Raw genomic sequence first — 26,974 nt, 5'->3', positions numbered from 1 at the left:
CATAGAATATGTGGACAACTACAAATACCTGGGTGTCTGGTTAGACTGTAAACTCTCCTTCCAGACTCACATTAAGCATCTCCAATCCAAAATTAAATCTAGAATTGGCTTCCTATTTCGCAACAAAGCATCCTTCACTCATGCTGCTAAACATACCCTCGTAAAACTGACTAACCTACCGATCCTTGACTTTGGCGATGTCATTTACAAAATAGCCTCCAACACTCTACTCAGCAAATTAGATGTAGTCTATCACAGTGCCATCCATTTTGTCACCAAAGCCCCATATACTACCCACCACTGCGACCTGTAGGCTCTCGTTGGCTGGTCCTCGCTACATATTCGTCGCCAAACCCACTGGCTCCAGGTCATCTATAAGTCTTTGCTAGGTAAAGCCCCGCCTTATCTCAGCTCACTGGTCACCATAGCAGCACCCACTCGTAGCACACGCTCCAGCAGGTATATCTCACTGGTCACCCCCAAAGCCAATTTCTCCTTTGGCCGCCTTTCCTTCCAGTTCTCTGCTGCCAATGACTGGAACGAACTGCAAAAATCACTGAAGCTGGAGACTCATATCTCTCTCACTAGCTTAAAGCACCAGGTATCAGACCAGCTCACAGATCACTGCACCTGTACATAGCTCATCTGTAAATAGCCCATCCAATCTACCTCATCCCCATACTGTATTTATTTATTTATTTATCTTGCTCCTTTGCACCCCAGTATCTCTACTTGCACATTCATCTTCTGCACATATACCATTCCAGTGTTTAATTGCTATATTGTAATTACTTCGCCACCATGGCCTATTTATTGCCTTAACTCCCTTATCTTACCTCATTTGCACTCACTGTATATAGACGTTTTTTTTTTTTCTACTCTATTATTGACTGTATGTTTTGTTTATTCCATGTGTAACTCTGTGTTGTTGTATGTGTCGAACTGCTATGCTTTATCTTGGCCAGGTTGCAGTTGCAAATGATAACTTGTTCTGAACTAGCCTACCTGGTTAAATAAAGGTGAAATAAATAAAAAAATGAAATCCCCAAAGCCAACACCTTCTTTGGCCGCCTTTCCTTCCAGTTCTCTGCTGCCAATTACTGGAACGAATTGCAAAAATCACTGAAGTTGGAGACTTATATCTCCCTCACTAATTTTCAGCGTCAGCTGTCAGAGCAGCTTAACAATCGCTGCAGCTGTACACAGCCCATCTGTAAATAGCCCATCCAACCAACTACCTACCTCATGCCCATATTTTTTTTGTTTTTCTGCTCTTTTGCACACCAGTATTTCTACGTGCACATCCTCATCTGCACATATATCACTCCAGTGGAAATTGATAAATTCTAATTACTTCACCACTATTGGCCTATTTATTGCCTTACCTCCTTACTTCATTCACTCCTTCCAGTTCTCTGCTGCCAATGACTGGAACGAACTACAAAAATCTCTGAAACTGGAAACACATCTCCCTCACTAGCTTTAAGCACCAGCTGTCAGAGCAGCTCACAGATCACTGCACCTGTACATAGCCCATCTATAATTTAGCCCAAACAACTACCTCTTCCCCTACTGTATTTATTTTGCTCCTTTGCACCCCATTATTTCTATTTCTACTTTGCACTTTCTTCCACTACAAATCTACCATTCCAGTGTTTTACTTGCTATATTGTATTTACTTTGCCACCATGGCCTTTTTTGCCTTTACCTCCCTTATCTCACCTCATTTGCTCACATTGTATATAGACTTATTTTTCTACTGTATTATTGACTGTATGTTTGTTTTACTCCATGTGTAACTCTGTGTTGTTGTATGTGTCGAACTGCTTTGCTTTATCTTGGCCAGGTCGCAATTGTAAATAAGAACTTGTTCTCAACTTGCCTACCTGGTTAAATAAAGCTGAAATAAATAAAAAATAAAAAAATTTGCACACACTGTATACAGATTTTTCTATTGTGTTATTGACTGTACGTTTGTTTATCCCATGTGTAACTCTGTGTTGTTGTTTTTGTCGCACTGCTTTGCTTTATCTTGGCCAGGTCGCATTTGTAAATGAGAACTTGTTCTCAACTGGCCTACCTGGTTAAATCAAGGTGAAATAAAAAAATAATAATAATCAAACACATAGTGAGCCTACTATCAAACAACATTTAAAAAAAAATATATTGGTCACATACACATATTTAGCAATGATATTGCTGGTGTAGCGAAATGCTTGTGTTCCTAGCTCCGACAGTGCAGTAGTATCTAACAATTCACCACAACACAAATCTAAACGTAAAATAATCGAATTAATAAATATATAAATATTGGGGATGAGCAATGTTGGAGTGGCATTGACTAAAATATAGTAGAATACAGTATATACATACAGATAAGATCAAAGTTGTGTTTTCAACAATGGATATTGGCATGTTTGTTTGCATGGCCTACAGATTTTGAGGCACTGTTCATTTGGGGAATCAGTGCTTTCCCCTGTTCAACACGTCATGAGCTTTATGCATCCTGCTCTACACCTCTAAGAAATAAACACCTGAGGGCGCCAAATACTTAATACTGTGGGATATTTTTCATCTCCGCCAACAGAAACACTTTATAATTTCATCCTTATTATTTCAAAACAAAAACAAATGGATGAGGAATGGATGCATTTATCTAATCCATCCCATCATTGTGGATGTATACATGTTTTGTCATTTTTGTTCCTCATATGAAAACATTGTGGATGCCTGTCTGAAGACACCTACTGAAACTGCTGTACATGCCACAATTTGTTGTTTAACTTGCAGGTATTATATAGAATAGCCGTTCATATTTGAGATTAGCTGATGCATACAGTCCAATTATTATATTTAACGTACAGTCCAATCACAGGTGGCTGTGGCACCTTACTTGGGGAGGGGCTCATTGTAATGGCTGGAATGGAGTAAATGAACTGGTATCAAACACATGACACACATGGTTACCATGTGTTTGATACCATTCCATGGACTCCATTCCAGACATTATTATGAGCCGTCCTCCCTTCATCAGCCTCCTGTGAGTCCACTATATTTAAAAAGTAAGTGTAAATTAGGTGAGATCTTATTTTTTTGTATTTTCAATTAACCAACACTTTTAGAACAATTAAATATATTGTTATTTTCAAGTTTTATTGAAATTTCAATGTGATTAAGGTTAATGGACACTTTTAGAAGATAGTAGAGAAAAACTAAAACCTGTCCTCTACAGTTCTGAGCTTTTATTTTGAAGGCTGAAAACTGTAATGTCAATTTTATTATGCTGCCAGTAAAAACTTGAAACTTTTTCGTAGCAGGTTGTTTTATGATAATTTTCGCAGCAGTTTATGATAATGAATGTAGCAGGAACATTGCCTTTTCTCATTTGGTTATGTCCATCCTCCACCGGCTCTCCGTCTCCTCAAACCCATTGGTTGATAAAGCCAAAGGTCCCACCCCTCTGACCTTCTCCAATGGGTTTTGAAAAGGTGAAGAGGACGCCAGGGCTATGCAATTGAGCTCTTCCTCATGACAAACATAAACTGTATGCAACCTATAGCAATGTACTAGTTTCCAGTGTCATCAAGTCCTCTTTAGACGGAGAAGCTCGTTTCATTTTTTTACAATACCAATTTGATCCACACGTGGAAACACGTTTCGGAAATGAGCAAGTTTGCCTTACTGTTTTGTTTTGCTTTCTCAACTTTGTCCTCGTTCACAGCGCTGAAGAGGAACGACGAGCCTATCATCGGTGAACTTCTGCATCACATGACTAAGAATCTACAGCGTTACATCACGTATTTATTTATTATAAATTGTTCCCTATATCATTAACACTGCCTAATAGATGAGTATGTGAGTTTAGAACGTTGCATAACTAGCTCGACTTCTTCAAAGTCCGATCTGATATCAAAAACATCAACCATATAGCTACAATTAGTCCTCAGAAAGGTACTATTCTATAAATGTAACCCATTCAGAGTAGTCCTAACTTACCGTACAGGTTCTTCTTTCCAATCAAATAAATATTTTATTACGTGAAATCATTTGACATCTTTTTGTAGCTTTACTGAAAAGACGTTAACTTTTTTAAACTCATTGTACCTCACTTTCTAAACTGTATCTGCGATTTCCTAAGGTGTTTTGGCGCAGGAGGTATACTCGCCTCGACCACAGAATGCGTCTTATATAGCCGCATCGTATGTCAAGTTCCTGGAGTCTGCTGGAGCAAGAGTCGTCCCTGTGATGTAAGCTTCATGCAGATTAATAATGTACTATAGTTGAGCACTTAACAGCTTTTCAAATATTGTTCTGAATATCTCATAACATTTGACTGAATATTAGATAAGCCTAATGTTAATTTCCTAACTACTTTATTATGAACCTCTGACAAACTTTTATGTGATTTCTACAGGATAAATAAGACACTGGAAGAGTACAAAACACTGTTCAACTCCATTAATGGGTAGGGATCAACTATGCTATTTGCTGTACAAGACCCACTGTTGTGGTGTTTTTGTAATCTTTATCCCACTCTTTCTTTTTTTTAAATGAACTACATATTTCCCCCCTGTAGAATACTCTACCCTGGTGGTGGTGTTAGCATCCTCACATCTGGGTATGCAAACACTGCTAGAATCTTTTATGAGCTTGCCATAGAGGTATGACATGTTCCTTTTGATACTTGCACATATTGTGGAGCTTCATTTTACCTTACCAAATATGTGGGGGGAAAAACCTGTTCTTAATCCTTTTTTGTTGTTGACTTTTTAGGCCAACTCAAGGGGTGACTATTTCCCTGTATGGGGCACATGTCTTGGATTTGAGGAATTGACGTACCTGACCAGTGGAAAGATGCTTCTGTCCCACACCAACACCAGTGGTGTGGCATTGCCACTGGTGTTTACTAACAGTATGTTTTATATGTACTTGCGTGTATCACCATGTTGTCGTACAGACATAAGAGAAAAGCATCACTCAACAGATTTGACCAGAATTACATTTCCCAAATAATCTCAAATGGAACCGGTTCACTTATCCAAATGCTGCAAGAATGCACACAGTCTCACCGAAACAATAATCTGCAACTTGAAGTAATGTGAAATTCTTACACTTTCAGGATCAAGAGGGAGTAGGATGTTCAAGGGCTTCCCATCAGAGCTCCTGGATGCCCTGGCCTCTGAGCCAATCACTGAAAACTCCCATAAATGGAGTCTCACTTTGGCGGTATGTGCATTGTGTCTGTGTACAATCACAAAGTGATAGGCTTTTATGTTTCCTCTAGCATTAATTGTGAACTATTCGTGCAACATTGCAATCCAGATTTATAACAGCAATGCAGACCTTAGGAAGTTCTACAAAGTCCTGACCACAAGCAGTGATGGGAAAAATGAGTTTGTGTCAACTATGGAAGGTAAAGCACATTGTTCTAACTTAGCAAACAGTAGTATATATACAATAACTTAAACATGTACTTGCATAAGATCATTTTCATTGATGGGTTCATTGTTTTCTCTGTAGCATATGGTTTCCCCATCTATGGAACCCAGTGGCACCCTGAAAAGAATGCATTTGAATGGACAAAGCCGTACATTCCACACTCTCCATTGGCTGTAAAGGTTACTTTCTTCATGGCCGATTTCTTTGTCAATGAAGGTAGTTATCATAGTAATGTGTTGCAACATGACACTGAATCTATTGTGTTTGTCTCTATGTAGCTTGATGTTATTGTAACATGGAGAGTTCTTGAATTGGCTGAACCATGAAGGGTGTGGTCAAGATCGAACTCCACCTGTTACAATATGTTTCAACCACTAATCTATGCCACTGCTTTTTTCATTAACAGCTAGAAAAAACGTTCACAAATTTGAGGATGAGGAGGTGGAGAAGAGGGCACTGATATATAACTACAATCCTGTGTACACTGGAATCAAGTCAGCCTTTGAACAAATATATTACTTTTGAAATGAGTGTCTTTTTGATATTTTAAGTAGAAATTGTGGACAACTATTGAATTTTAAAAGCCTGTTATATGAACTATTGATTTTTTTATATTAATAAAGACTTGCTAAAGTGCCAAACATGCCCTCTGTGCAGCCTCTGTGACTTCTAGGAAGATTTTAACCCACTTAACCCCAACATTTCTCCAAGTTCACGATCATTGTAAAGCCCTAGTTATTTTATTGCTCGAGTCATTTCTGAAGATTATTTATTTAATGTTATTAGTGATTTAAGGTTAAAAAAAACTCCCACATTTTCAGGTCAACTCTGTTACTTGAACTGAACTGATTTTTTTTCCCGAGACATTGCGTATCTCATTGTAAAAGCAGGTGAGCTGGTTCTACTGTTTTAACCCATGTTCTGGTGTTTGGTGGTGAAAAACTGAGCGGGTTGAGCATAACACGTCAACCCTGTTACCCATAGATGGTCAGGCTGGAAAGGTTATAAATGTTTTGTGAAGTTTGAATTCAATTGCCCCTCCCTGTTGTACACAACAAGCTTCCATTCCCCCTGTCACAAAGGAATTTATGTCTGATTTAAGATGAGGTCGTCAACCCTGTTACTTTATTTGGCACTATAGTTTTTTATTTAACCTCTTGCGATGGGGAAATTTGTTTCATTAAGTTGAACATGTGCTCTTAATGACAATGTTAAAATAAGTGAAATAAAATAAATCATACTACTCAAAAGGAACCTAATTGGTGGAACGACCCAAATTGTTTTTAATGGTACTGATATAAACCTACAATCCTGTTCACTGGAATCAAGTCTGCCTTTGAACAATATTACTTTTGATGGAGTATTGTTTTTTTGTATGTAATTTAACATTTTTATTTCAATAATTGTATTGGTATTTTTGCGGCAACACTTAATGTACATTTCTGTAAATTAAAAGCTTAATGTTTGATTTGTATATTTTGGATAAAGGTTTTACAAAGAAAGTAGGCTAACTGAGAACAATAAAGTTGTTCGTATGACTATGGATGTCTGTTTTGAACAAACCTAAAACAATCATTCTTATATTATCCAACAAAACAGTTGGTTGATTTGTGTAGCTTGAGGATGAAATGTTTTTCTATGAAACACAATTCAAAGCGGAGAGAAAGTTCATTGCAATAAGAACCAAAATAGATAAACTACAAAGAGTACGACGATAAAATACTTTTAATTCTAATATTTACCCCCATGCCACAGTTGTCTCGTGTACTATTTTGGGTCACTTGACAAAATTCCATCTTCACGTTCAATCGCCAGTGTCAGAAAGTTCACCAGAGATGCTGATGATAACAAAGTCCACTTTAAACTCAACCCAAGGACAGAAACAGGAGAACAAAAATAAATTTCAAATGTAACTTTCAAAATGCATTTATGCACAAATAACACTCAGATATTAAGAGACTAAAATGACATTTGAGTAACATTTACACATCAAGCTGACGAGACTGGGATCTCAATCACGATACTACTGTAAATGTAATGCCAGTATGGAACATTCAAGATGTCAAAAATACTATTTGGAAATGGAGCTATCGAAGATCGCATTGAGTTGTAAATAACTTGGTAACATGCATAGACAAAGTAAAAGGAATGAGCATTCAGATAAAATGACAAATTAAAAATGCAGACTCATGCCTCAAGAATTCACATTTTTAGAATTCCTTTGTATTTCATAGTGTAAAGATTGTGATAATGATTCTAAGCTATTAATTACCTTATATACAAATGTACTACTACTACTACTTTTGGCCATACAACACCACCAATTTTAAAGTGGCACCTCAAACCCACTCATGGGTTTGAATTGTAATACTGAGAGGGGTTTGGAATGCCACAACATTTTCTAAAACATAACCATTTTATGTGGTCGTTAGCCAGACAAACAATTTCATTACCATTTGAACATCTGTAAAATAATGTAAGGATACATGCAACTACTACTGTTTACAACCATTTTGGAAATTGGTTATATTTGGAACTAGAGAAGACCATTTCTTACTTGACTCTTAATATAATGCCATACGTACTCTATGACAACATTACAAAGTGTTCAGAGTGAAGCTTTAACCATCAGTAGTTGGTGCCATGGTCAACAGAACATTTCTTTACAATGATCCATGTTGTATTTTGTTTTCACAAAAGGAGTCCATAAAAAGGACCGCTTGCTCCCAAAGTAAGGCACAGTGACTCAAATATATTATGCTTCGAATTTCAAATGACTGGAGGAGAACGATTTGCAACAAAACCAAGAAAGTGAATCAAGAACAAAACAAAACTGATTCGGTTCACATCCTTTTCATGACATGGAAAAATGTAGACTACACCATTTAAATACATACTTGAGGCTACAAGAAGATTCCAAGATAAACTTGAACACTGTAAAAACAAAGTATCGATGTCCAAAGAAGGGAACGTTTAATGTGCTACTTGACAAAGGAACAGACACAAGCACAGTCAGACATGAAAAGGTCTCTTCACGATTTTCAAAATAGGAGCATTCCCTTCTCCACAGACACCCACACCCCAGACACTGGGCTGGAGCCAGTTTGACCCGTCAGATACCATGTGGAGTCTGTATCTTCGACCACAAGTTTGTGCTATTAAGTCTCCCCTCCTCACTGACTGGTAAAGTTTGTGCTATAGAGTCTTCCCTCCTCACTGACTGGTAAAGTTTGTGTGTGGATTTTGATGTTCCTTCCCTCTCACCAGTCGTTTGGAATCCAAGGAGCTTGTTCTTTTAAACATAAAATGACCAGAGAATGCCTATTCCTGGCACGACCGCCTTTTCAACACGTTCCAGATATGACATCAGCTAGTGGTCCTTCATCGTAATGTATTCATTGTGTCGATGCCAAAGAAATGTCTGCCGATAGTCTCTTGTGGAGTCGTGCTGAATCAAAAGGTGAGGAAGAGGAGGAGATAAGCAAGCGTCTGCAACGCGGCAGTCTCAGGGTTGATCTGCAACGCGGCAGTCTCAGGGTTGATCTGCAACGCGGCAGTCTCAGGGTTGATCTGCAACGCGGCAGTCTCAGGGTTGATCTGCAACGCGGCAGTCTCAGGGTTGATCATGCTGAAACGCAGGGGAAACCCAGAAGGTGAAATTGGAAAAAAAGGACTAAAGAGGGTTGAAACCAAGAGAAGGTTGCATATCATGTGGATTGTGGAAACCAGGTATGGGGGCTGGCATTGTGCTTAGGCATAGACTGGAGCTCTGGTTTGGGGTGTTGGTTTTGTCTGGGCTAACCCTCTTCCTCAATCTCCTCCTCCAGTCTCTCCTCGAACACCTTGTCCGGTAGCCGGAAACACTCCTCGAAGAAGTTGACCAGCGACTGGCTGAGGTGCTGCTGCGTGGCCTCGCTGTGGATGAAATGGCCCTCGTCTGGGTAGATCTGAGGGGGAACACAACACACTGGTCACCACACATCCATTCATATTGCTCTGGATGTACATGCAGCTTCATATAGACGCTATAATAAACATGTTATTATTAACATCATCATCATCATCTAAGCCCCTTCAAAGTACACTATATATACAAAGGTATGTGGACACCCCTTCAAATGAAATGGATTTGGCCATTTCAGTCACACCCGTTGCTGACAGGTGTATACTATCGAGCACACAGCCATGCAATCTCCATTGACAAATATTGGCAGTAGAATGGCCTTACTGAAGAGCTCAGTGATGTTCAACGTGGCACCGTCATAGGATGCCACTGTTCCAACAAGTCAGTTCGTCAAATTTCTGCCCTGATAGAGCTGCCCCAGTAAACTCTAAGTGCTGTTATTGTGAAGTGGAAACATCTAAGAGCAACAACGGCTCAGCCGCAAAGTGGTAGGCCACACAAGCTCACAGAACGGGACCGCCTAGTGCTTAAGCGTGTAAAAATTGTCTGTCCCTGGTTGCAACATTCACTACTGAGTTCCAAACTGCCTGTGGAAGCAATGTCAGCCCAAAAACTATTCGTCGGGGGCTTCATAAAATGGGTTTCCATGGCTGTGCAGCCACACACAAGCCTAAGATCACCATGCATAATGCCAAGCGTCGGTTGGAGTGGTGTAAAGCTTTCTGCCATTTGACTATGGAGTAGTGGAAACGCTTTCTCTGGAGTGATGAATCACACTTCATCTGGCAGTCGGACAGACACATCTGGGTTTAGCGGATGCCAGGAGGACGCTACCTTCCACAATGCATAGTGCCAACTGTAAAGTTTGGTGGAGGAGGCATAATGGTCTGGGGCTGTTTTTCATGGTTTGGGCTAGGCCCCTTAGTTCCAGTGAGGTAAATCATAATGCTATAGCATACAATGACATTCTAGACGATTCTGTGCTTCCAACTTTGTGGCAACAGTTTGGGGAAGGCCCTTTCCTGTTTCAGCATGACAATGCCCCTGTGCACAAAGCAAGGTCCATACACAAATGGTTTGTCAAGATTGGGGTGGAAGACCTTGACTGGCCTGCACAGTGCCCTGACCTCAACCCTACTGAACACCTTTGAGATGAATTCGAAGGCCGACTGTGAGCCAGGCCTAATCGCCCAACATCAGTGCCCGACCTCAATGGATGAATGGAAGCAAGTCCCCGCAACAATGTTCCAACATCTAGTGGAAAGCCTTCCCAGAAGAGTGGAGGCTGTAATAGCAGCAAAGGGGGGACCAACTCCATATTAATGCCCATGATTTTGGAATGAAATGTTTGACGAGCAGGTGTCCACATACTGAATTACTGATGAGCCTACTCAGTCAACACACAGTAGAGCATATAAGGGGACCTATGAGGCAGCGATGACCTAAACGCTGACTTCTAAATGCTCCATGTCTTAATGGGATTAGTTGACCCTGTTAAAGCAAGCCTCGTAAAAGGGGAGTATAATCTCATTAAGTGAGATGGGGGGGGGGTCATTGTGAGGTGTAATCCATCAGCTGGTGTGGGATTACACAACACCTTGGTTTAGCTCTAGCCCAAAATATGCCCCCAGAGAAATAGAATGCCTAGAAAGGCCAAATCACTGGGATGCATTTTGGATTAGCAAATGAGCAATATATCTGCTTCACATGACACATTGGCGTGTCTGTTCCAGTTAAATTGGTGCACCTTATTGATGGTAGCCATTCTATATATCCCATTTCTACGTGTCATTCTGGGAAGTACCTCTCACCTGTAGAGTGTAGTTTGCCTTTTCATTGATCAGCTGGGAGATGAATTTAGCTGTGTGCTGGAAATGGACTTTTTCTGGTGAGAGAAAAGGAGACCAACACATACCATCTTATTGTTAAAAACACAAAGCATTTTGTTAGGCTAGAAAGGTTTTCAAGGATCTCATACCATCTGCTGTTGGATGAACAATCAGAAACTTCTTGTCTAGGAACTGTGATGCCCTGTGTGCTAGATTTGCCATCTGTGGAGAAATTACATAGATATATTTTATGATACACAGTACTACACTGATGTTATATTACAAGCCAATAGAAAAAACACAGCTCATACATGAAGTCCAAGTGAAGGCTGAATGAAGAAGGCATACCGCATATGCTCTTGGGTCAGGCTTGGGCATTCCCAGGTATCTCTCTGAAAAAGCTGATGCTGGAAGAGAGGTTGTCAAAAGGAATCAATTCATTAGATCCTATCAAGGGACGTAGTGGTTTCAAATAAGTTGGGGAAACACTAGTGCTAATAACCCTCATTTAGCATGATATACCTCATTTATACACACACACACAAACCTCTTGTTATACCTCAATACACAGCAGAAAATACTACAGATGATGTCATGTGCAGCTGTAGTTTACTTTAAAACTCCTTAACGATGAGTATTCATTCTTGTCAGGTGAGCTCTCAAACACATCCATCTTTTCAGATAGAAACCATAGTCTGAGATGAACAGAGTCATAAACCCCCACACCTGCTTCTGCTGTCATTCACACTTCCCTCCCAAGTATCACTGCTCTCTCTCTCACATAGGCACATCTGTCTGGCACTGTAGTGTTGGCGTGGGAGGGGTGTCTGCACCATCATGTTGATAAGAAGCATTTACACACACACACACACACACACCCACACACACACACACACACACCTTACCGTATAGGTCAAAGTCCGTGATGGGTGAGAGGGCTGCACCACATTTCACCGGGGAATCCTCGGCGCTGAGTAACAGGCTGGTCACGTAGCCTCCATAAACCTGAGACAGACAGACAGACAGACAGACAGACAGACAGACAGACAGACAGACAGACAGACAGACAGACAGACAGACAGACAGACAGCAGAAATCCTATATCAACACAAGGCTTCTCTAACTGCTGCCTACAGACAGATACCCATTTCAAGCTCAGTTTAAAGATTGAGTTTGGAGACCCAAGAGCAGTAGATCATTAGCCTGGTCACAGATCTGTTTGTGCTGTCTTGCCAACTCCTATGGTCATTGTCATGCTATTCAACACATTGAGCACAAACAGATCTGGGACCAGGCTAGTTGACAATGCCCCTGATAATGAATAATATGAAATATCCCATGTCCATTACTGCAAGTTGCAGCTTCCTCCATAATGTATGTTTCCTATTATGAATGATTAGTTCCGAATAATTTTGGGCCTTCTGGACTCTCTAATACATCAGCAGCCAGTAGGAGGACTTGGCCAGAGGCAACAGAATTAAGCTTATCTTCATGAACATTCTCTCAGAGGTGTCAGAATCTATTAAAACTATATCTATTTGGTCCAAAGGTAAATGTTGAGCTCGCAGCACACATCTGATCTGTCTTTTTCCTATTTATTTTCAACACACAATTCCAGCAATGCAGTACATAAGAAAAACACAGGGTAGGCATAAACACTGTAGCTGTCATTGATAGCTTGCACTTCAGTTGAAGAGTGTAGCTAGCAATCTTAATATGACACTCAATATGTTGATTTAACGAGCAAAGATTCAAGAGCCTCCCTAGTGATTTCAATACTTAAAACAAGGGTGGTTAGTTAGCACATCAGAGTTGGCAGATAGATACTGAACAATACAAGGGGTTCAAGGGAACATTATCCAATTCAGATGTAACTACATGCAACCAATTAACCTCATAATTATCAGGAGAAAACGTCTCTTACTTTGCCGAAAGCTCCGATCCTGGTCTTGTCAACATAGGGCTCTTTAGATATTATACTGAAATGCAAGAAATTAGATTTGGATTACTTCATCTCAGAATGAAGACTTCCTGATCCTGAGTACCCCTTCCAAGTGTTCCTGCTCAGTTATTTTGCTAGCTGTCCATGTCATAGCTCGTTAGCACCCGGCTGTAATATAGAAAGGAGAAAATCCTGATTTGGCGAGGTACAGGCCGGTGGAACATAACAATAATTTAGCCCAACACTTTATAGCCTCACCTGCCTAAACGTTAGTTACCTAAGATTGTGTGAATAAATTATTTTTCCTTTCTACATGTCAAATCACTACATGTATCCAGACCTCTGCCGATTGGCTGCTCTTCAGTTCATATGACAGTGTTAGGGCAGTCTGTCTTGTGACAGAGAAGTCCAAGGCCTCACACTTCTCATCATGGATTTAACAATGGTGGAAACTCCCTCCAGCAATTATTACACCAATGCTTTTAAATCCATGACTGCAAGCGCACCACTTAGGAGAAGGGTGGAGAATCAGGCCACAGTTGAAGGTACCTACCTGAGGGCCTCCAGCTGGTCCCTCTCCTCGAACACGCCCAGCTTCCTCTGGACGCGGTGCAGCAGGTTGGTCCCCTGGAAGCCGCTGCCCCGCCCGTCGAAGCGTACCACCATGGCCCCGAAGCTGCTCACCAGCACCGTGGCCCAGTCCATTTGGAACAGCTCTGATACCATCTGACCACCGGGGGTGCCGTCACTGGTGACGAGGGAAGGCAGCATGTTTAGTTCTTATTAACCCATCATTCTCACTCACTCACTCACTCACTCACTCACTCTCCCTAAAATAAATAAGTACACATGCACACACCTCTCACAATCCCTTTTAAACTGGAGGTGTGTCCTCATACAGCAAATATAGAGAAAAGGACACATTGTCTTTATAGTAGTGCCACTTCATCCAGAGGTGAGCCAGGGTGAAAAGACTAGAGACAGGGACTGCAGGCAAGGGCATGGAGTGAGATGGTGTGATAGTGGAGGAAAGGAGAGGAGGGTTAATTAAAGGGGGAATGGAGACCTTTTCATTGGCAGCGTAATTACTGGTAGTGCGAAGGAGAGAGAGTTGCCACATCTCTGCCTGAGATGAATAGCCCTGATTAAAGCACTGAGTCGGAGGGTGATTATCTCTCCTGATGAGGCAACTTGTCCATGGCACAGAGGAGGTGAAGACCTCTGTGTCAACAACTGATGAGAAACTGTGGAGATGGATAGCTATATGTTTTATACTAGAGCAGTTGTGTGTGTGTGTGTGTGTGTGTGTGTGTGTGTGTGTGTGTGTGTGTGTGGTGTACTCACACGAGGAGGAGCAGAGGATAGTGAGATGAGTCCACAAAGCTGGCAGGTTTGAGGATCTGCATCGTTAGTGCTACACAACAACAAGAGAAAGTGATCAGTATGTCACGCCCTGATCTGTTACACCTGTCCTTTTGCTTGTCTCCACCCCCCTCCAGGTGTCGCCCATCTTCCCCATTATCCCTTGTGTATTTATACCTGTGTTTTCTGTCTGTCGCCAGTCCGTCTTGTTTGTTCAAGCCTACCAGCGTTTTGTCTCAGCTTCTGCTTTTCCCTAGTTTCTCTTTTTCTCATCCTCCTGTTTTTTTTACCTTTGCCTGTCCTGACCGCCTGTCCACTGCCTATCTATGAGCCTGCCTGCCATCCTGTACCTTGACCTCTGCTCTGGAATATTAAACCCTGCCTGCCTTGACCTGTCGTTTTCCTGCCCTGTGGTTACAATAAACATTGTTACTTCACACAGTCTGCACTTGGGTCTCATCTTGATTCCTGATAGTATGTGTAATGATATGATTATACTGCCACTACACAATTCTCATTTGTTCATCAGCTTCATTATCTGTTCATCTGAACAAAACAGACTTTAAAAGACAGCTCTGCTGTTGAAATCTCCCTGAGCGTTAGAGTGGAACATAACCTACTGTAATCCTCCATGGCGATCTCCTTGTATTCCACGTGGGGCATCTGCATGGAGTCCAGCCTAATCCTCAGATTCTCATTGGTCTCCAGGTCAAACACCTCTGCAGTGACAAACATCATGGCCTTAGTCTATGGCGGAGGTTGCTATGGCTACCATGCTCTAAGGGCACGTACTGTAGGTGTTCAAAGGGTGTTGTGGAAGAATGTTGGTCTGGAAGTTGTGATGAAGCCATGCTTACAACAAGAGACATAACAGAAGAGGACAGAGGGAAATGACCAGAATGCAGAAACATCCCTCCCTCCCTCCCTGCACTGACACACCGTGATAAAGACAGAACAGCAATGTAGGCTGTAAATATCAATGAAGACTTCAGAATGGCTGGCTACAGAGAGACGAGCCTTAAAGAGGCTTATCTTGGCATGCTGAGACTGAGATTGGACTAGTAACAAAATGAGTGGGTGTTTTGGCCGGGGAGAGAGTTCTCTCCTGACTGTCTGACTGGTTGTAAGAGGTATTTGTCTTTGACCTTGTGTGTGTGTGTGTGTGTTCGCTGCAGAGTACACAACACAGAAAATGCATCCAGGTTGTTATTCCCCCCCACAACAGCACATACATTTCAGAATACATTTAAAGGCTCCAGTTAGAAAGCAGAGTTCCTGCCAAAAGTACCTTTAGTTCTCTCCCTTGGCCTCTAAACTTAAATATATGCAGTAAAATATGACTGCAGAGTAGGCTATCTAGTCCCCTTTGTACACATAGTTGTGGCTATTTTTCCAAGTGTACATGCTGTTACCAGCAGTAAACAAACACAGTATAGTCTTTCATTACAGTGGGAAGGTCATGTTGTTATGAGGACATCCATCCAGCTAGGTAATGTAATCAGTATGGCTGCCAACACACTGGGCAAAGACTGTAAACAGTGACTCAGCAGAAAGCAGAGGTGGCCTTGCTGTGCTGTCAAAGTCTTGGTATGCTGTGCCTGTTTGATGAGGTCACACGGCTGTGGGTGGTCATTTTGTGAATCAGGAATGGAGGGGAGGGCATTAATTCTGTGGTCTGTAAACGCTCTGTAAACACAGAGATAGATACGGTTGTTTACTTTCTACGGTGTTAATAAAGAACTGTATTTCCGGGGTGATGTTTATTCATGGAGAGGAGTGGATGTCCTACAGGTGTGTTTGAGTGTGTCCTCCCCCCTCCCCCCCCATGGTGTCTCTCTAATTCTGGGTGTCCACTACACAACTTTCAAAATCCTAACAGAGCCTCTCACATTAAACGACCGTCTTTCATTTGTATTTTTGTCTAGTCAACGCAGTGGTGTGCACACTAAATGATGTGGCAAAGACGGGGGTCACACACTACAAGATTCTTCACTTGGTCGTGAGGATTCTCCATACCGCCACGTTCTCTTGCCAAAACAATGATGTGATTAGATTGTTAACATACCGTAGCTAGAACGAGCTGTGGCTCAAAGCTGCCTCATAAGTTTTCAGACAGACATTCACACTTGCCATACAGAGTTAAAATATCTAGCCAACATTTTTAATTGAATAATATTGCTGGTGAACTTTAGAGCTGTAACGATTTGACACTTTTGGGCTTTGGTTAAAGACAAATACAAATGCATACCAGTGGTAGTCATGGCTCCTGCTCGAGAGTCTACACATTCTGGGTGATGCGAAACAACGTCATCTCACTGGCTTCTTCTCTGGCCAGCTCTCATTGGCTATTTCTGATCATCGTTCTCAAAACTTGGTGTTGTACATCTCGCACTACAAGAGCATCGCAGATTCTGTGCCGATAAAATCAAATATGTTTGAAAATATCGGGACATTTCGGACAGCTAAAAAATGGGATCGGTAGCCCTCAGATTCCGTTTCTTACCCGCTCATCTCTCCAATCTCAAAAAACTTGTCTGGGACAGCTAAATCAGGGCTAAAATTGTGTAGTGTACAACCGCTTAGCAAGTATCATCTGCTTCCTGACAGTTACGTGGCAAGTCAGAAATCAGATCTCAGTATAATGGATCTAGTGTATGTGTTTGTGTATGTATGTGTGTGTGTGTGTGTGTGTGTGTGTGTGTGTGTGTGTGTGTGTGCCGGATATTAACAATAGAGGAAAGAAAGAGGAATATCATGCAGTGTGTGTATGTGTGGTGGGTGTATGTTTGGTGTGTGTTTGAGAGATAAACAGGGTGTGAATGATTTCATCTGATGACCATTTTTTTATTTGAAAGAACCCAAACAGAATCCTAACTAGAATACTCACTCTGTCTGTCCTGTGTGCTGTACACTGCTACAAACGGGACATCAGGGCCTGGAGAAAGACCAAAACAAAAACAAAGATGACAACAACAAGACATCAGCATCAGGCATTTCTCTTGCATTGAAACCAAGATACATGTCCATTAGTTTGTGGTGGCACTAATGTCTCATCTCTGTCTGGGTTTATGAGTACATTCTGTGGCTCCTTCTTATGTACAAATGACTGAATGGTTCAAAATGTATCCCCACTGTCCACAGCTCTAGGAAAAGCGAGAGAACGGGAAAGGGTTATTTAATTTTCCATTTCTATCTAGACTTGCAAAAAGACTTGCTAAAAAATCAGAATCTAATCATTTGAACTCAATACCAAGGTGCCTTGACGATAGAAGACTAAGACACAATATAGTCCAGCCTCAAAGTTTATTTTTTCTTTCAAAACCCCAAACCCATGGTTTAATCCATTGGATAAGTTCAGACATAACATCAAAACATAATTGATTAAAGTCTGAAAGCCTGACATTATCTGCTTGCAGAGAACAGACTCAAGCCTCTACAAATAATGTTTTACTTCACGTTTTTCAACAAGCACAAAATATGCAGTCCAGACCTCCTTGTTGTCATTAGTTTATTCAATTAATTGAACACAACCCAAATAATTTATGCAGTGTTCAGGAGCTGGCTTCCAAACAAACAAGCCCCTGTAGAAACACTCTTCTAAAACACAGCGGTGCACTAGGAAGGGACACATAATAAAATGATAGATGCACTTAGCAAATTGTGAACATTCTAGAAACAAACATTTGCGGCTCCGAGTCTGCAAAGTAGGCCAGGCAATCTCTCACAGAGCTGTAATCATATCACAATCCCGTCAAATAAATGAAAGTGGGCAAGAGGCAGTAGGGGAGCGAGGGATTAAAAGTGAATGAGGTAGAGACAGGTTCAGTAAACACGGCTGTCCTGTGTGGTTCCAGGGAGTTCACTGAGAGGATGACAATCTTTGGGATGCTGCTATTGGACCCGTAGCCACATGTTGAAATAATGCAGGAGTTCTGGTAGAGGCATTGTAGAGGTTTAAATACACTGCACAAATGATTAATTTTGTGACCAAATATCATCCGTCACCAACACATGCATTGAATTCATTGTGTTGTTATTAGGGCGTCTCACAGAAAGAAGTGAGAGGCCAAAGGTTCACTTGGGGAGAGACAGACAAACCAACCGGTGTCTCCTACCTTTGCAGCTGAGGAGGAAGAGGCTCATGTTGTGGCTGAAGGAGCCTTTGACGTAGCCACAGCTTTCGTAGAAGTCACAGGAGAGACAGCGTCTATTGAAGGGGCCCACCGTGTCCGCACTACAAACACAACAAGAGGACACTCAGCCAATCACATTTTTTGGGGGGTCATTTAGCAGACGCTCTTATCCAGAGCAACTTACAGGAGCAATTATGGTTAAGTGCCTTGCTCAAGGGCACATGGACAGATTTTTCACCTAGTCAGCTTGGGATTCGAACCAGTGACCCTTCGGTTACTGGCCCAATGCACTTAACCACTGGGCTTACCTGCCCCCCATTCCCCCAAAACACATGTAAATATTGGACTATAAATTGTGCCTTCCTGTATTATACTTATGCTAAAATGTTTATTATATTCTACTGAGCCATTTACTTTATGCTCGTATTCTTATCTTTTGATATTTCTTATTGTTGTTGCGTTGTCGAGAAAAAACCTGCACGTAAGCAATTTGTTGGACCATGTGTATCGTGTACATACGACTAATAAAACTTGAATCTTGAAGTCTTTCTCCTAGATTATTATTCAGACGTGGAGCAAAGCCCCTCAAAGCATGCAGGCCAAAAGGCACCAAAATTGTAACCAAGTGAAACCAAAAGAACCCTATGTCTTTTGGGTGGTGGGCAACAGAGCTAGACACAACAGAAGAGAACAGCATTACGGACAGTTATTTTTCAGAGCTATGTATGTGTTACCTGTAGAGGTGCCTTCGCTTCGGATCATCCTCAGTACTCAAGAAGTATCTGCAAGTTACATAATAAACATTTAAAATTGGACGTGCAGTACCAGTTAAAAGTTTGGACACACCTACTCATTCCAGGGTTTTTCTTTATTTTTTACTATTTTCTACATTGTAAAATAATAGTGATGACATCAAAACCATGAAATAACGTGTTAAACAAATCAAAATATATTTTATATTTGAGATTCTTCAAAGTAGCCACATTTTGTCTTGATGACAGCTTTGCACACTCGTGGCATTCTCTCAACCAGCTTCATGAGGTATTAACCTGGAAAGCATTTCAATTAACAGTTGTGCCTTGTTAAAAGTCAATTTGTGGAATTTCTTTCTTAATGTGTTTGAGCCAATTAGTTGTGTTGTGACAAGGTAAGGGTGGTATACAGAAGATAACCCTATTTGGTAAAAGACCAAGTCCATATTATGGCAAAACAGCTCAAATAAGCAAAGAGAAACGATAGTCCATCATTACTTTAAAACATGAAGGACAGTCAATCCGGAAAATTTCAAGAACTTTCAAACTTTCTTCAAGTGCAGTCGCAAAAACCATCAAGTGCTATGATGAAACTGGCTCTCATGAGGACCGCCACAGGAAAGGAAGAACCAGTGTTACCTCTGCTGCAGAGGATAAGTTCATTGGAGTTACCAGCCTCAGAAATTGCAGCCCAAATAAATGATTCACAGAGTTCAAGTAACAGACACATCTCAAAATTAACTGTTCAGAGGAGGCTGTATAAATCAGGCCTTCATAGTCAAATTGCTGCAAAGAAACCACTACTAAAGAACACCAATAAGAAGAAGAGACTTGCTTGGGCCAAGAAACACGAGCAAAGGACATTAGACGGGTGGAAATCTGTCCTTTGGTCTGATGAGTCCAAATTTGAGATTTTTGGTTCCAACCACCGTGTCTTTGTGAGACGCAGAGTAGGTGAACGGATGATCTCTGCATGTGTGGTTCCCACCGTGAAGCATGGAGGAGGATGTGTGATGGTGTGGGGGTGCTTTGCTGGTGACACTGTCAGTGGTTTATTTAGAATTCAACGCACACTTAACCAGCATGGCTACCACAGCATTCTGCAGCGATACGCCATCCCATCTGGTTTGCGCTTAGTGGGACTATACATTTTTTTTCATTAGGACAATGACCCAACACACCTCCAGGCTGTGTAAGGACTATTTGACAGAGAAGGAGAGTGATGGAGTGCTACATCAGATGATCTGGCCTCCACAATCACCGACAACCCAATTGAGATGGTTTGGGATGAGTTGGACTGCAGAGTGAAGGAAAAGCAGCCAACAAGTGCTCAGCTCCTTCAAGACTGTTGGAAAAGCATTCCTCATGAAGCTGGTTGAGAGAATGCCAAGAGTGTGCAAAGCTGTCATCAAGGCAGAGGGTGGCTACTTTGAAGAATCTCAAATATATTTACATTTTTTAACACATTTTTGGTTACTACATGATTCCATATGTGTTATTTCATAGTTTTGATGTCTTCACTATTTTGGTACGATGTAGAAAATAGTCAAAATAAAGAAAAACCCTTGAATGAGTAGTTGTGTCCAAACTCTTTACTGGTACTGTATGTTCAACTAATAAATAATATAACAAATACATGGGTGCACGCAACATTACATCACTGAAACATTGCAGTAGTCACAAAGTGTAAGGAGTCTATGAAGTGAGATTGAAAGTAGGTTAGTGTAAAGATTCCAGCAGTACAGTTGAACATGTCGGCTCGGGGAGGTATAAGCAGCTAGAGTGCAGACAGTTCCAACAGTAGCATAGTCTTGCCACTCGAACGGATATAACATAAATTAAATATGATGTAAGAGAGATGCAGAGGTTTTGCATTTTTTGTTTGTTACTAAAGTAGGCCAGGAACAAATCTGACAGAAACAAGTTCATGCCTCAGAGTAGCTTTTGTAGGTGAGCTGTAGCTGAGCTAGCTCTGGTTACAGAGAGAGGGGAGAGAGGGGGGAGAGGAGAGATTTGGGGAGGGGGGAGAGGAGGAGAGGTGAGAGAGAGGGGAAGAGAAAGGGTGGGGAGAGAGAGAGAGAGAGAGAGAGAGAGAGAGAGAGAGAGAGAGAGAGAGAGACCTGACCACTGTGACTGACCCAAACTTATGGAAAGCTTTGACTATGTACAGACTCAGTGAGCATAGCCCTGCTATTGAGAAAGGCCGCCGTAGGCAGACCTGGCTCTCAAGAGAAGACAGGATATGTGCACACTGCCCACATAATGAGGTGGAAACTGAGCTGCACTTCCTAACCTCCTTCCAAATGTATGACCATATTAGAGACACATATTTACCCTCAGATTACACAGATCCACAAAGAATTCGAAAACAAACCCGATTTTGATAAACTCCCATATCTACTGGGTGAAATACCACAGTGTGCCATCACAGCAGCAGGATTTGTGACCTGTTGCCACAAGAAAAGGGCAACCAGTGAAGAACAAACACCATTGTAAATCCAACCCATATTTATGTGTATTTATTTTCCCTTTTGTACTTTAACCATTTGCACATCGTTACAACACTGTATGTATTCATAATATGACATTTGTAATGTCTTTATTATTTTGGAACTTCTGTGAGTGTAATGTTTACTGTTCATTTTTATTGTTTATTTCAGTTTTGTATATTATCTACTTCACTTGTTTTGGCAATGTTAACATATGTTTCCCATGCCAATAAAGCCCCTTGAATTGAATTAAGAGAGAGAAAGATATGGAGTGGGGGGGAGAAAGAGAGGGAAAGGGAGAGAGAGAGAGAGGGGAGAGAGAGGGGGAGGGGGAGAGAGAAGGGGAGGGGTAGAGAGAAGGGGAGTGCGGAAGGGTAGAGAGAAGGGGAGTGCGGAGGGGGTGAGAGGAGGGGGAGGGGAGAGAGAAAGAAAGAGCGAGAGAGAGGGGTGAGGAAGCGAGAGGCGGGTGAGAGAGATAGGGAGAGAGAGAGGAGGGGAGAGAGAGAGAGGGAGAGAGAGAGGGGGAGGGAGAGAGAGCGAGAGAGGAGAGAGATGGGGAGGGGAGAGAAAGAGAGAGAGGTGGGAGGGGGAGAGAGAGGGTGGGGGAGAGAGAGAAAGAGGGGAGAGGAAGCGAAGGGGGGAGGAAGTGAGAGGGGGTGAGAGAGATAGGGAGAGAGAGAGAAAGGGGGAGAGAGAGAGGGGGGAGAGAGATGGGGAGAGAGAGAAAGGGGGAGAGAGATGGGGGAGAGAGAGAGGGGAGAGATAGGGGTTTGTTGAATTGTTTGTTTTAGGTTTTGTGGGTGGGTGTTTGTTTCATAATTACAGCATAAATGTGTGTATTCTACATGTGACTGCATCATATGTGTGCGTATGTGTGTGGCCCAGCTGGGTCAGGGAGCTCACATTAGCTGGCTGTCCTCGTTGTAGGCTAGGACCTGGGTGACATCCCAGTCTCCAGACGTGATCGACTGCAGCGTGTCTGTGCTGGTGTTGGGCTGGAGAGGGAGGGGGGAGGAGAGGGACGGGGTGAGAGAGGGAAGGGGAGAGAGAGAAGGAGAGGGAGGGGGAAAGGGGGGAAATGGAGAGGGAAGGGGAGAGGGAGAGAGAGGGAGGGAGAGGAAAGGGAGATACATATACTGCATGTTAAAAATCACTGGACTCAATGTCTTCTTGTCACATTAGGAGTGCACACTTAGTTGAACTGACTTCTGTGCTACTTGTGATGGAAGATATTACGGAAGTGGCTGTTGTCTATGCTATGCTGTAGGCAGCAATTCTAGTGTATGGAAGCCCTCTTGCAGAACACAGAAGAGAGTGTGTAGAAGGGGAGTATACAGTACCTGTGTGATGGACATGGAGATGTGGAAGAACTTGCCCCTGCCTCCCTGTGGGATGGCTCTGGTGAAGAACAACTTCAGACCATCTTTGGAGAACAGCGGCTCCTCATTCTGCACACCAGTCATATAACACACATAGAACACACAAACTCAGCAGAAAAAGAAACGTCCCTTTTTCAGGACCCTGTCTTTCAAAGATAATTCGTAAAAATCCAAATAACTTCACAGATCTTCATTGTAAAGGGTTTAAACACTGTTTCCCATGCTTGTTCAATGAACCATAAACAATTAATTAACATGCACCTTTGGAACGGTCGTTAAGACACTAACAGCTTACAGACGGTAGGCAATTAAGGTCACAGTTATGAAAACTTAGGAAACTAAAGAGGCCTTTCTACTGACTCTGAAAAACACCAAAAGAAAGATGCCCAGCGTCCCTGCTCATCTGCGTGAACGTGCCTTCGGCATGCTGCAAGGAGGCATGAGGACTGCAGATGTGGCCAGGGCAATAAATTGCAATGTCCGTACTGTGAGACGCCTAAGACAGCGCTACAGGGAGACAGGACGGACAGCTGGTCGTTCTCGCAGTGGCAGACCAGGTGTAACAACACCTGCACAGGATCAGTACATCCGAACATCACACCTGCGGGACTGGTACAGGATGGCAACAATATCTGCCCGAGTTACACCAGGAACGCACAATCCCTCCATCAGTGCTCAGACTGTCTGCAATAGGCTGAGAGAGGCTGGACTGAGGGCTTGTAGGCCTGTTGTAAGGCAGGTCCTCATCAGACATCACTGGCAACAACGTCCCCTATGGGCAAACCCACTGTCGCTGGACCAGACAGGACTGGTAAAAAGTGCTCTTCACTGATGAGTCGCGGTTTTGTCTGACCAGGGGTGATGGTTGGATTCGCATTTATCGTCGAAGGAATGAGCGTTACACCGAGGCCTGTACTTTGGAGCGGGATTGATTTGGAGGGTCGGTCATGGTCTGGGGCGGTGTGTTACAGCATCATCGGACTGAGCTTGTTGTCATTGCAGGCAATCTCAACGCTGTGCGTTACAGGGAAGACATCCTCCTCCCTCATGTGGTACCCTTCCTGCAGGCTCATCTTGACATGACCCTCCAGCATGACAATGCCACCAGCTTTACTGCTCGTTCTGTGTGTGATTTCCTGCAATACAGGAATGTCAGTGTTCTGCCATGGCCCTCGAAGAGCTCGGATCTCAATCCCATTGAGCACGTCTGGCACCTGTTGGATTGGAGGGTGAGGGCTAGGGCCATTCCCCCCCAGAAATGTCCGGAAACTTGCAGGTGCCTTGGTGGAAGAGTGGGGTAACATCTGACAGCAAGAACTGACAAATCAGGTGCAGTCCATGCGGAGGAGATGCACTTCAGTACTTAATGCAGCTGGTGGCCACACCAGATACTGACTGTTACTTTTGATTTTGACCCCCCCTTTGTTCAGGGACACATTACTCAATTTCTGTTAGTCACATGTCTGTGGAACTTGTTCAGTTATTAATGTCTCAATTGTTGAATCTTGTTATGTTCATACAAATATTTACACATGTTAAGTTTGCTGAAAATAAACGCAGTTGACGATGAGAGGACGTTTCTTTTTTTGCTGAGATTATATATACACATATATAAATATATTTCTAACATATCTAGAAATGATGCAGTGGCATTCCACTCTCTAGCACTGCTAAAAAGATATAGAAGATAAAAAGGTAGACTTAACGATATGACGTGGATGCAGAAAGTAAACCGCATAGTGGGTCAATTCTCTCAACAACTAAGACTGTTGAAGAGTGAGGCTCAACTCCAATGTTTTGGTCCCGTGACTACCGTGCTGTGAAGAGCATGAAGCGAACCCATGGCCATGCAAAGATACTGTGTGTGACTGTGTGAGAGTGTCTTGCATCTCGCTCATCTTAATATCTGCGGTGCTCCTTGTTGTGACGTCATTTCGCTGAGTCTACCTTTAAGAGCACTAAGACATTGTTTGTACTTGAATCTTGTTGGTTTCTTACCTGTCTGTGTAGCCAACTTTCGCTCTCGTCCTCGTGTTTCTAAACAGACAATTTGAAAGAAAAGCCAATGAAAAGCAGAAGAAAAGTGAATGAAGTGGGCTGAAAAACAGACGCACAGACACACACCTTGGTGCAGACGCCAGTAGTGGCCTGACACAGAGTCAGCATGGATATGTTCTGGGCTCTGTTTAACCAGTTCACTGCCAGTTTGGTGGTAGTCGCCCATTTCACCATGGTGACATAGTACTCTCTGTCCAACACAAAACGAAACAAGAGTGTTATTGTGACTATGCATTTATTCATGCAAATACAACATCTAGAATAAAGGACTAGGAATGTCTTACTGACATATTGTATGTGTAACAGAGTTCATCCCTTTGAAAGCCATAAGGGTATATAACCATGTTATATATAGTAGTAGTAGCAGTAGTGGGGAGGCAGGTAGCCTAGCGGTTAAGCGTGTTGGGCCAGTAAACCGAAAGGTCACTGGTTCGAATCCCCAAGCCGACTAGGTGATAAATCTGTTGATGTGCCCTTGAGCAAGGCACTTAACCCTAATTGCTCCTGTAAGTCACTTTGGATATGAGTGTCTGTTAAATGTAAAATGTATTAAACTTATATACTATTAGCAGTTGAGTAGTATTGTAACGGAGGTTGGTGTTGTGTGTTGTGTGTGTTGTGCTGTGTGTGGGGGGGGGGGGTGTACCCCATCCTCTGGTCCTCAGGCCTCCTCATCTCCATGGTGTGCAGGGGCCCATTCAGGTTGACCACATACAGAGAGATGACTGGGTTCTCCTCCCCAGCCTGCATGGGGGAAAAGAGGACAGAGAGACTATGAGTTCAAATTCCATCAATAAAATAACTGTTCTTATTGGACATTCTAAGCGCATCTACCTCAGGAAGAACAGCCTGTAGACATAATTAACTCAATGCTGGTATATTTTCCCATTTCCCAAGATAGTTTTGTTTTACCTTTATGTGTGTTTAATGATAACGTACCTTTGAGTGGTGGTACAATTTACTGCAGTGTAGTGTTGCACAGTAGAGTGCATGTTTTCAGTCAGTACTGGGTTAGTAATCATACTGCTCTAACCATAGTGTTGTGAAGGGTCACAGCAACCATACAGGACTCCAATTGCTTCCAATTACCCTAGGCCACGCCCCTTCCCTCCACACCTGTTCCCACTCCCTAATCACCTCTCCTCACTCCTCTGTTTCCCACAAAAGCAACGTGTTCCTCCCTATACACTAGTAATGGTTCATGTTTGGTGATGGCACGGCGCACCATTTTCCTTCCTTCCTTTGTGTGTGATATGAGAAAGCCACCACATCCTAAAACATTTCCCAAACTCGGTCCTGGGCCCCCACCCCCCTGGGTGCATGTTTTGTTTTTTGCCCCAGCACTACACAGCTGATTCAAATAACCAGCTCATCATCGAGGTTTGATTATTTGAATTCCATCCAACTCCTAACCCCCCATGTGCCTCTGTTGTTCACTCATCCCCATCTCCTCATTGCATTCTGACCGATGCACCATGGTGACAGCAACAGTCCTGACCCTAACTTAACCCTAACTGACCCTAACTGGCCCATTCACCCTAGCCCTAGTCCCTCTGTTCACTTAGAGTAGTGGGTTTCAGTCAGTACTAGTTAGTAATTATACTGTTCTGACCTTAAAGGCGCTGCGTGGTCAATCCGACGTCTGCATTGGCCGTACAGCATTTACTGCGGTGCAGCCTCTGCAGAC

At 42.5% G+C, this 26,974-nt stretch overlaps 2 protein-coding genes across 6 annotated transcripts in view; one reads left to right on the top strand and one right to left on the bottom strand.

Annotated features, from left to right (window-relative positions):
* Positions 1-3,453: 3,453 nt before the first annotated feature.
* On the top strand, positions 3,454-6,084 carry LOC106590426 (gamma-glutamyl hydrolase). Its single transcript, XM_014181446.2, has 9 exons — positions 3,454-3,751; positions 4,139-4,247; positions 4,415-4,465; positions 4,577-4,661; positions 4,774-4,912; positions 5,120-5,226; positions 5,323-5,413; positions 5,521-5,655; positions 5,846-6,084. Exons 1-9 carry the CDS (start codon positions 3,664-3,666, stop codon positions 5,962-5,964), a joined length of 924 nt encoding a protein of 307 aa, XP_014036921.1. The 5' UTR covers positions 3,454-3,663; the 3' UTR covers positions 5,965-6,084.
* A 1,265-nt stretch (positions 6,085-7,349) lies between these two features.
* The window catches only part of LOC106590427 (dipeptidyl aminopeptidase-like protein 6), a 348,701-nt gene continuing 329,076 nt past the window's right edge, over positions 7,350-26,974 (bottom strand). For all 5 annotated transcript variants that reach the window (XM_045710519.1, XM_014181451.2, XM_014181450.2 and 2 more), the window contains 17 exons: positions 25,934-26,031; positions 25,354-25,477; positions 25,228-25,266; positions 23,191-23,298; positions 22,754-22,845; positions 19,344-19,391; positions 18,592-18,710; positions 17,364-17,411; positions 15,097-15,195; positions 14,459-14,528; positions 13,668-13,862; positions 13,097-13,151; positions 12,078-12,177; positions 11,521-11,579; positions 11,322-11,394; positions 11,155-11,228; positions 7,350-9,386 (listed from right to left, as the gene is read on the bottom strand). In XM_045710519.1, coding sequence (XP_045566475.1) covers positions 9,237-9,386; positions 11,155-11,228; positions 11,322-11,394; positions 11,521-11,579; positions 12,078-12,177; positions 13,097-13,151; positions 13,668-13,862; positions 14,459-14,528; positions 15,097-15,195; positions 17,364-17,411; positions 18,592-18,710; positions 19,344-19,391; positions 22,754-22,845; positions 23,191-23,298; positions 25,228-25,266; positions 25,354-25,477; positions 25,934-26,031 — 1,551 coding nt within the window. In that variant the 3' untranslated portion in view covers positions 7,350-9,236. The remainder of the gene's footprint in view (positions 9,387-11,154; positions 11,229-11,321; positions 11,395-11,520; positions 11,580-12,077; positions 12,178-13,096; positions 13,152-13,667; positions 13,863-14,458; positions 14,529-15,096; positions 15,196-17,363; positions 17,412-18,591; positions 18,711-19,343; positions 19,392-22,753; positions 22,846-23,190; positions 23,299-25,227; positions 25,267-25,353; positions 25,478-25,933; positions 26,032-26,974) is intronic.

Source organism: Salmo salar, chromosome ssa29, assembly GCF_905237065.1.
Source record: "Salmo salar chromosome ssa29, Ssal_v3.1, whole genome shotgun sequence".
Classification (NCBI taxonomy): Eukaryota; Metazoa; Chordata; class Actinopteri; order Salmoniformes; family Salmonidae; genus Salmo; species Salmo salar.
This window is presented reverse-complemented; position numbering and strand designations above follow the sequence as displayed.